Source organism: Antedon mediterranea, chromosome 8 (genome assembly GCF_964355755.1).
Source record: "Antedon mediterranea chromosome 8, ecAntMedi1.1, whole genome shotgun sequence".
NCBI classification, from domain to species: Eukaryota; Metazoa; Echinodermata; class Crinoidea; order Comatulida; family Antedonidae; genus Antedon; species Antedon mediterranea.
The window spans coordinates 13,783,300-13,794,176 of NC_092677.1; the positions used below are offsets into that span (position 1 = coordinate 13,783,300).

At 32.6% G+C, this 10,877-nt stretch overlaps 1 protein-coding gene across 1 annotated transcript; it reads right to left on the reverse strand.

The window, feature by feature from the left end:
* Positions 1-1,536: 1,536 nt before the first annotated feature.
* LOC140056173 (phagosome assembly factor 1-like) lies at positions 1,537-10,404 on the reverse strand. The gene is made up of 12 exons (XM_072101462.1): positions 10,212-10,404; positions 9,473-9,555; positions 9,206-9,289; positions 8,812-8,855; positions 8,124-8,289; positions 7,640-7,743; positions 7,357-7,469; positions 6,834-6,967; positions 5,507-5,587; positions 4,777-4,859; positions 3,884-4,118; positions 1,537-3,709 (listed from the first exon to the last, which is right to left on the reverse strand). Exons 1-12 carry the CDS (start codon positions 10,273-10,275, stop codon positions 3,629-3,631), a joined length of 1,272 nt encoding a protein of 423 aa, XP_071957563.1. The 5' UTR covers positions 10,276-10,404; the 3' UTR covers positions 1,537-3,628.
* Between the last annotated feature and the right edge of the window lie 473 nt (positions 10,405-10,877).

Below are 10,877 nucleotides of genomic sequence, written 5' to 3' on the forward strand. Positions count from 1 at the left end.
AGGCTAGCTGTAAAATTAATGTGTATATGGATATAATGCATGTACTATGTTTAGTACTATATTAAACATGCAAAATAGCATTCTGGTGATATCAATAATTTTCATTACATTCTTATTTACTAACTTAATTCATGCGTATAAAGTATTAGATCATGGACCAAAATTAGATGCTGGTTTATGATTACAAACTTCTTAGGGCAATAATCAATGTTGTATAGTGTGACTCTATAAATCATGTGGTAAAAATTATGCCAACTCATCACATACAGTAATGTTACAGTTATAGCAAAATATTTCAATTTTAGTTTATAGTACTGTTGTATGAAGAAATTGTTACATAGTAAACGACCTCATTTTTGTGCTATATTATTGGCATAGTTTGCATGTATGTCTATAATATAGTGCTGTATCATAGAAAAATTCTATGATACAGCATCACATGTGAATTATTTATCATGGAATTTTTATGGTTAGGGTAAATGCTGCCGCATGTGACATTGTTGTTATGATACAAGGGTCACATGTCCGATAATTTGCATAGAAATAAAGTAATAATGGTCACCTGTAATTTTTAGATGGGTCTTTAAAAATAGTTTAACCTTGTATTATTGTGTTGGCTTCCCATTCAGTACCTTATTCCGATTGTTCATTTTTGTAAACCAGCCCGGTGCAATAAGTTATACTCCACCAAAATACTTCCAAAAAGTAGAGTAGATATTGAGTGGTATATTAGAATCCAAGAATTCTGTTTCATTATTTGGGTTTTTTTATATTTAGGTTTTTTGGAAATTCTTGATTCAAATAGTTCACTTTTTAAAATGTCAATAGTTTGTATAAACATTGTAGAATTGGTAAATGTATTTCAATTATTGAATGCAAGAAAGAATTGTATATGTATTCAGATATGATTATCAATAATTAATATATACTATGAAATGTATTATGAATATACTGTAATGGTATTTTCTTTATAAAATAAAACAAAGATGTAATAAATCATTATTTTAGTGTGTGGAATTTTTAACCAAACTATAGTGGACTGTTCTTGATATTTATGCGCTAAAGGCTTCAAATCATTTGATGGATTGACATGAAAGTTTTAAAATACACATTCTGCTTTCATGGTATATGTGTACCCTATTTACTTTAACCTAGATATCAGTTTTTTTTAACTTTGTGTGCCTTCCATATATATCATCCATAGAACAAGGGTTCTCTTGCCGGTCAATTATGCACACATTTCATATGGGCCCTAAAGACAGTACTTTGCACAATATTTTAAAGACTTGTCATGGTAAGTGGCAGAAGGGGAGAGAATGTGGTTTGACAGACGCGGGTACCAACTGGCGTGCGCGCGGACGTTTGGGCCCAACTTTGTGGACGTTCGGGCTAAAGTGAACACCACTCTCTTTTTATCCCTCTATTGCGAATATACTAGTACTGTAACTCTCTTGTTCATGGACATAGAATAATATTGTCTAGAGGGTCATTTCTTGTACCTTGCTCTCCTGGAAAGATTACAGTTACAAAGTCTCATTAAACAGTAATAACAATTGTTTATTTGTTCAACATGAAACATAATAAGTCATTTTTTTTTTAAATTGAAAAAAAAAACTACTAAAACAACATTTTCTATCCATGAAAATTGATTAAAAAAGAACAAAAGCAAGAAATATGTATTAGTTAACTAATACTTAATATAACTACTTACTATAATTTTTGGTATTTTGTTTTTACACTTTTTATATTGTTTTATATTAACATTATATTTTTTCAAGTTTGTCTAAGTATATCCATACATATTCAACAATGGGTATTAAATCAAAAAAATATATGCTAAAAATGGTAGTCTCTTCCAAGAGGATTTGAACTCGGGTCTCTAGGATTTCAAGGCAACTACCAAGCTACAGTGCCGCTACATATTGCCAATGGCTTTAAACTAAAAATTGCATAAAACGGATCAACAATTCAACAATCAACTAAATATGGCATTGTTATTATATATTAATTAATAGTTATACTGCAGAATACATTCAATATATTTCAACATATATAGTAATTCAGGATTAATTGTCAAAAAACAACTAGAGGAGAACCCCTTCTTTGGTACACCTCTATGGGTGGGAAACGAACAAAAGCATGTTATACTGTAACACTAAATCTAACCCTATTCATGGGATCCCCCTAACAAAAACAACAATAGAAGGTTAGCCATATTAGGAGATACCTTTGGTAATTGAAAAGTTAAAATAGTGTCCTCTGAATTGAATAGGGTTAGAGGTTTTAACCCCTATTCATGGGACACCCCTAGTAGACACTTGGGTCCCAAATATTAATAGGGATTTTACTTTACAATATTTCTGGAACATTTTACTTACAGTATATCCCATATAGTATACACTTTTAGTACTTACAAAGTGTTCCCTTAATAGAATTTCTCCTGAATAGGGGTTGACCTTAGTGTCTGATTGATTGCCCAAAAGGGAGGGGGGTCGAGGTAGGGGAGGGGGGTCGAGGTAGGGGAGGGGGGTCGAGGTAGGGGGGGTGGATGTTGGTGGGGGAGGGGGGGGGGGTATGTGGTTCTACTGTATAAAAGTTATCTAATTTAAATATTTTAACAATATTGTATTACACAGTATTACTATTTATAGTACTCAAATATTATTCAACCCTTTCATTAAAAAAAAAGGATTATTATTACACTTAATTTCGGTGTTTGGTTGTTACACAACTTACACATATTTGTAAATAATATTACTGTATACAGTACACGCCGTAGTAACACTATCAAAGCAATTTATGGTGATCAGATCTAAATGTGCGCTTAAATTTAAACCCTAAAAAAATATATATAGGCTTATGCCAACTTATGAATCTCAACATTTCTTAATATTAGACTGTAAAATAATACTGAATATATTAATTTGACAGTGAACAAGCAAAAAATAAATATTGAGGTACAGATTTTGAATTTAATATTTAAAGTGAACTATTTTGAAATTTAAATTGCACCATTAAACATAGCATAAAACTTACTGATGGTATATTTGTTTACGTTTGAATTCAGGGCCTTTCACACCTGTTCCTGCACAGTTCCGGTCTGGCACCGGCAAATCAAAACGAACGTTGATGTTTTGTTTTGACGCGGCTACGTGCATAACTATTGGTGTATAGCCATGTGGAGTGTCATGAAAACGAAACATTTGATTTCAATTTGATTTGCCAGAGCCGGACCGGAACAGGTGTGAAAGACCCTTTACGCATGAGGCCCAGCCACAAAATTATATAGACATAAGGGAGACTTAGATCTCACTATCTATAAATTAGGTATATGTCATATCTATATTCTCTACAGTAATAGATATGACACAAAACACATAGTTATTTAAACGCCTTTGGTCAACTTCTTGATGAGTTTATATATACCCACAACCACACATGTCATTTTGAATTAGCATTGCGTAATGAGCCAAGCATCAGCAACATTCGAAGTTTAAAAACTGGCTTTTTATTAATTGTAGAAAAGATTCTTTGATCTTACAGCATTTTGTAGTATTGACAATTTAGTAAATTGTTTTAATTATGGAATTTGAAAACATCTCTTTCTCTCTTGAATTCTGATGCAAGGTCATGATAAGAGGTCAGGGTTCGAATTAGCAGGTCGTGGAGTGTAAATGGTAACCGATGCTATGTGATTGTTAGACATCACCTGGAAAATATAAGAAAATATTAGGAGAAACAAATAACAGATTACAATCACAAATTATAGCCAGCTAAGACTGTTTATAGAGCACTTATAGCAATCCACCAGAAACCTTATTTATTATATCAATATATATAAGTGGGTCACGGTGTATAACCGTTGATTGATTCAATTTCTTACCTCTACTATCATATTTTCCACACCATAGCAGAAAGTAGATCCAAATGGGTTAGTAGTGTTGATAGTTGAGGCCCTGTTGAGAACAACTGGTTTCTTTAGTGGCACAAGATAAGGTTGTATCTCGTTCCACTTTGTAAACGGTGTGATGAATGGTGTATCAGGTTCTGTGAGTTTGTCGCCCTCGGTCGTATTGCAACAATTTGGTATTGGGATCTTGAAATCGCATCTGCAATATCTGATAAATTAAATAAAATTTATAAAAACATCAATTTTGTTTACAATAAGTTTCAGGCTAGTGATCTGGGATCATTTATTTATTTTAGCTTAGTAAAAAAAATCATCTTTATTTTGTTTTAATAATCTGATTAAGATTTAAGTTTAACAAAACAAATATTAAAAATGGTAGCAAATATGCACATAGTCCATTTCTAAAGATAAAAAAAACTGGTTTTGATAATAAAGCTTCAGTATTTCACTTAAGCATTTCTAAACTGACTTTAGTTAAGTAAAAAGATTGGTAATTGTCATTTATGTGTGTATATTTGGCGCATTATTCTGTCAAATGTCATGTTCATGTCAGATTGTCAATATTAATTAATATTACACTTGGACTATTATATCTATTGCAACAGCAAACCACTGTACAAGCTCTCTTGAAGACACTTTTCCTCTTTCATGTCACGAAAAGAAATGATGATGGTTGTTTGCGGGGAGGCTCCCACTGCATAGTTCATGGACTATACCATTTGTGGAGAGGGGTGTTCAATGAAAATTTCTACTTTTCGAGTTATATCTCGCTCTTCGAGGAGAAAGGGCTATTGTCGGTTTATCCAGGTTAGCTAGGCACGAAATAGACTGGCAACTATAGTAGTTTGAAGGTGTTTACTACTCACATATTGAAGTGATAGTGTCCAGGATAGTTGCTGTGTAGAATAAACTTCTTAGCCCGGTGAGTAATGGCATCAAAAAGAATATCCTTCAAATACAAACATACTTTATTAATAATGGAATACGATAGACCGAAAATAAGAAAATTCTTTAATCATATTTTAATTAATTACTATTTAATGAAGGTGGCCTATCTAGTTTCTATGTTGTCATTTATGGTCCTTAATAAAGCTTGGCTCCCACTAGGACGCAATGCAAGGACGTAGACAATGACAAGCAATATACATCAAATAATTCATTGCTTGTGATTGGTCAAATCCATTAAGTTGCGTGCGTCACTAGTGGGAATCAAGCTTTAAACATAAAAATAACAAAAGAAATATATCGTAATATTAGAAAAGTTATATAATCCAATATAAAACACCTCTAATTGTATAATTTTTGCAATTTGATTGGTTAATTACGCATCAAGTTTCAGTTGGAATTAGCCCAACATGTTTATTTAATGGTGATAATACGCTCTAATGCACGCTCAGCTTTCTGTAAACATTTTTAGAATGTTTGCCTCGCGACGTTGTAGATTGATCACATTCGAAAATCTATTATTGTGTGTGGTACACTAACTGTTTTTCCAACTCATGAAATATTCTCACCATCCAACTCATAATCATCCATTATTTGTATACAAATTAATCTTATTTCAAACAAAACGCAAGTATAAAAACCTGAACTCACCAAACCCAAGGTAAAATAATTAAAGAAATAATCAGAACTTCTACGCTGGTCTCGTTGGAATCGTCTGGAGTGTATTCTCATCTGGAAAAGCATAATCAATGTAAACATGCAAGCATTTCTTCTGATCTTGAAAGAATTTCATTTAGCTTCGATTTTGTATAGATGACAAATTTCGTTTTTGTAAAAGCACAAGTTAACGGAGTACTTACTCGAACGTTTCGATCTCTATCAGAGATCCTTCTCAACTGACTGCGGAGTGTTAATGCAGCTTGGTCATTCTTGACGTCATCTGTTGATGACGTCGTACGCCTCCGGTTGTAGGTTGGAGGTTGTGCGGGGCTCGGCCAGGTGATGTGTCTATCACGAAGTCACCTGCCGCAACTGTCCACAAGTTTACATTGGGGAAACAGGGAGGGCATTACAAACAATTATTAATGATCACAAAAAAGATGTTACAACAAACACGGGGGGAGTAATGACTAGGGCCTCCAGAACATCCACATCTTCGATCATACACAAATCTGCCATTACAGAACATGTCATAAAACACAATCATGTACCAAACTGGGAGGCTACCATCTTAACCAAAGAGCCTAAACGCAAAGACAGACAGATTAGAGAATCATTACATATAAGGAGAAATAAGGAGAAGACCATGAACCGGGACACTGGAGCCCACGAACTCTCGCATTTGTACAATGATTTGATAGACACATCACCTGGCCGAGCCCCGCACAACCTCCAACCTACAACCGGAGGCGTACGACGTCATCAACAGATGACGTCAAGAATGACCAAGCTGCATTAACACTCCGCAGTCAGTTGAGAAGGATCTCTGATAGAGATCGAAACGTTCGAGTAAATTTCTTCTGATGTTTCTAAGTTTAATATTTTTTTAATGATCAATACTAAATATAGGTTATTATCATTATGCACTTGTCAATTGTATGACCCACTATACAAACCCCGGGAAAGTGCGCCATTTGTCCTATATGCGTTGTACCTTATGAATACCATGACTTATCCATGCGTCAAAAAAGTGACTTAAACTGTTGACCATAATGCAGTCATTTTGTTTATGATTAGTGGTAAAGTGACAAACGTTGCCACACCATTGTTCATTGATGTGATGTACCATCTAGGTTTATAAACGCACTTCTGTGTCAATACGTATTTGTAAATAACACATCCATGATGTACCTCTCCCGAGGAGAGACAAGTGCATTAGAGTGAGATTGCAATGTTATGTGTAGTTGATGACATGCACTGTTAATCATCAATATTATCATCAATATTTCAAATAAATTTTAAAGTTTATATATTATACCTTATCCTCTGATTTGTAGAAAATTTTACTAGGACATCCGAGGGCCGTCATCACATCCTGACAAGACTCTCCAAAGCGCACAACTCGGTTTACATCATTTTTACGAGAATCCATGCCTTTTCCAAAACCTGATGCTGAAAGGAGAAAATCAGTATAAAAAATACAAAGTGATAAATTCAATTCAATTCAAAATTAAAATTCAAATACAACAGAAAAAAACGGTATATAGATAAATAAATATTAACATTAATTACTGAAATTATTAAATTACTTATAACAAATTGGATAATGTGTACTATCATAGCTCTGTCTACACTATCAAAATAGTTTGACTTAAAAAGTGTGATGTGTCCAAATATGGTAGTGATATGCTTAAATCATGGAGGAAATATACAGTATATGTATATTTCCTCCATGCTTAAATATGTAGTGATATGACATCATCATATCCGTATAAGGGTACATCGCATTTTAAAGTTTGATAGTGTAGACAGGGCTGTAGACAAAATATGATACAATTTACCTTCAACAAGTAGCTGTAACTCAAGGCCAACTGTCAGTCCATTCTCCACCACAGCAGTGACATTCTCACAAAATGTGTTACCATAAAATGAGCATGGTGGCAGAGGGGGAGGTCTACAAAATGTAAGAGCATAATTCACAAAATAATTCAACTTATTTATTTAGTAGTAGCTACCTCGTACTGTATTCTACAGGAATAATATAATTTTTTTTGTGAATAATCTACCATATGTATGCTATATTGTATAACCATTTGGATGTAAATTTATAATTAAAAGACATACCTGGCTTCGTTCCAGGTACTTCCACTGAATATAAAAATCTTGGATACATGGATCGAACCATTTTTAGGAATAGGTAACGAGCTAAGACCATGGATGGCAGATGTCTAAAAAATCAATAAAATTTTAATATTTAAATTATAAAAATAATTTTTAGAATAACCATAAATAATTTTGTTTCATTTAATATATAAATTTTAATGAAATAATAATAATTATATAATTATTAAACTTTTTTTATAATTAATTAAACAGTTAAAATGTTCATTTCATTTAAATCATCATTTAAATTTAATTAACTATTTTTTGTTTTGCATCAGGGTGTTAAGTTGAGTAATTTATTCAGATGTTTGTCCAATTTTTATGACGTAATTGTTCCAAATACAATCCCAGCTGAGATCAATTTGTGAAATATATTCTAAAATGTACTGAATATTCGGGACAATTATGAAAAATATTTGAAAAACCAATCTATTGTTTACTTAACCTCAAACTTGATTTGTTGTGGGACGGGAAAATGAAATGATAGCCCTCTAAAGTTAATGGTGAAAAGACTGTTGGTGGGGTCATATATGCCTGGGTGTGTCGCCCCAAATGTTGCATATACTTTCTCAATAGTTGGTTGTACACTTGAGCTACTGAAATGGTTTCCACTGAAAAAAAAAAAATTAAAATTCTATACACAATATATGACAAAATAAACATAAAAAGGGCATTAACTCGTATATATAACTTGAAATCTTTGGGCATAAAATACTGCAGCGCAGCAGGTGAATGTTTTTAGATTGGGTTAAAGTTTCGCGAGAGATAGAGGTGCGAAAGTTCAGTTGTTTAAGAACATACAAAAAATATACAGTATACAAAAATATGCACCCAAAACCATGGGTGCCTTAAATTATTACTGTTTAAAAAAAATATACAGTACTGTATATTTATGACAATTTGGCAATCCTATATAGACAAACATACTGTACACAAAACGCTCAACACAAACAAATTCTTATTACAAGTTTTTAGAAGTGGAGTTGTTCTGTCATGAGAGGAATTGAACCCAGGACCCCGGATTGGTAGCCGAGCATGTTAACTGCCAAGCTACAACTCCACTCTGTATTATATTATTACAGTATGTTATATTAAAACATTAAAAAAAATATTGATGTTCATAAATTATTTACCAGTACTTCAACTTGACTTTTGAAAGATCACACACTTCAATAATCTGTAGAATAATACAAATCAATTAATGGCTCTGACTACACTATCAAACTCGTTATACAAAAAAAGTGTGATGTGCCCTATTATGGTAGTGATATGACATCATAAAGTCCATGTGCACATCACATTTTTTGTCACATAAAATTTGATAGTGTAGACAGAGCTTAAATACTTAGATTTTATTGTTTTTGTAAGTTCTTAAGCTTGATTCCCACTAGGACGCAACATGATGATATAAGCACAACACAAGCGAGTTAACCACTGACAAGCGACAGTTCGAATAATCCATCATTTGTGATTGGTCAAATTACTTGCGTGCCTAGTGGAAACCAAGCATTAAGGTAAAATCTTTACCTTTAGTCGTTGAACCCTTGAGTCAAATCTTAATTTAATTCCGTCTTGAGGCAGGTTAAGTACCAGGTCAAGGGACAGTGGATCCTGACGGCGAAAAAATAAAGGTCAAATATAATCAAATAGAAATTTCGTTTACTTTAAAACAAGTGGATAAAACTTATAGAAATAATAATATTTACTTACAAAAAAAAAAAAAAATTCTGAAAGCTAATTATTAATTCAATGAAAAAATATGTTATTAATTATTTACTTTTAAATTACAAATACCTGATCACAGTAAAGTACATTAACTTCTTTGACAATACGACATTGCCGACGGAGAATTGTAATCGCTTGCATCAAAGGCATCCCTACAAAAAATGCATTTTTTAAATATTTTACAAAAGTTACAATAGCATTGCCATGGTATGCTATTTCATAATGTATAATTAGTATGTAATATTAAATATAGGCATGCATTATTGTATTCACCGATTATTTTTACAATTTAATATTGAGGATAGGATACTCTGATGATTTCATAAATATAAATATTTTTTTTTTTTTCATTTGTGAACGACAAATATTTTGTGTAATTTCAATTTAATTAATATACATTAGTAGAGTACTTCTGTACTTCCTAATAGTAATACAACTTAGACCTAGTATACATATTTAATATGGGCCTATAATCATAATTATGGGCCTAATAATAATTATGATTACTAAAAATAGAATCTAATAGAGCAGAAGAAGATGGGGATCATTTTGTGTATGAAAATGTCAAGTCAGCGCAATGACTGAGGGAGTGTTTGATATTGTTTGTGAAATGAAATTAAGTGTATGGTTAAACAGTTGATTTTCAAGCATATTCTAAGAAATAATAATGATTTTTAAAATGAATATGGCCTGGGCTCTAGGCCTAGGTTTTAATTTCTTCTAGGCCGATTCCTAGTCTACCTCCTACAACATTCCGCCTATTTATGACGTTTTGAATCAGCTGCGAATTGTAAACAAAACAGCTTACCAAGTGTGAACTCCCATTGTTCACTTCCAAGGGATCTCCCTGGTCCAACTTCCAAATCTAGCATTATTCATACATAGGCCTATGTACACGACAATTCAAAAACCTATTAATTTACAAAAAAACATATGATTTAGTCTTCAATTGTTCTCAACTTTATTTGATTCACCGCCAAGAAAAAACCGTCAGATCAGTTGTTTTCATTTTTGGAAGGTCCATCCATAAACTTTGACCTGAATGTGACCTTTTCTTCTTTTTTTTAATTATTGCGTTTGACGGCTACTTGCGTTTCGTTTTTGTATACAAACGCGTCATAGACCAAAAATCCCCTTATAGTTCAGTAATCTTCGAAAAAGATCAGAAAGTGTTGTTGTTATGCATGATGAAGGTCATATATTTTATTTAATTATTTTATATAAAATAATTACTTCCGGTTATAGATAGGTAGTAAACGTCAATCAACCCATACTGAACGCGGACAAAACAGGATTAGCGAGAAATGCAGGTTAAAGCAATGTATTGGATTGTCTTTGGAGAATTTTACAGTAGGCGGAGGTATTGATGATAAAAGAAGAGAATAAAAAAAAATTGTGTAAATTGCTGACTAAAAATAAAACGCGTTTTCAAATAAAGGAGATCGAGGAAAAGAAAACGCAATCATCATATGCA

What these genes read in the sequence shown, in the direction of transcription:
- LOC140056173 (XM_072101462.1), bottom strand. Translation starts at nt 10,275, where the DNA reads ATGCTAGATTTGGAAGTTGGACCAGGGAGATCCCTTGGAAGTGAACAA. An exon ending in CAAGGGTTCAACGACTAAAG is followed by an intron (nt 8,856 to 9,205) that starts GTAAAGATTTTA and finishes ATTATTCTACAG; the next exon opens with ATTATTGAAGTGTGTGATCT. An exon ending in ATTATTTTACCTTGGGTTTG is followed by an intron (nt 4,860 to 5,506) that starts GTGAGTTCAGGT and finishes TTGTATTTGAAG; the next exon opens with GATATTCTTTTTGATGCCAT.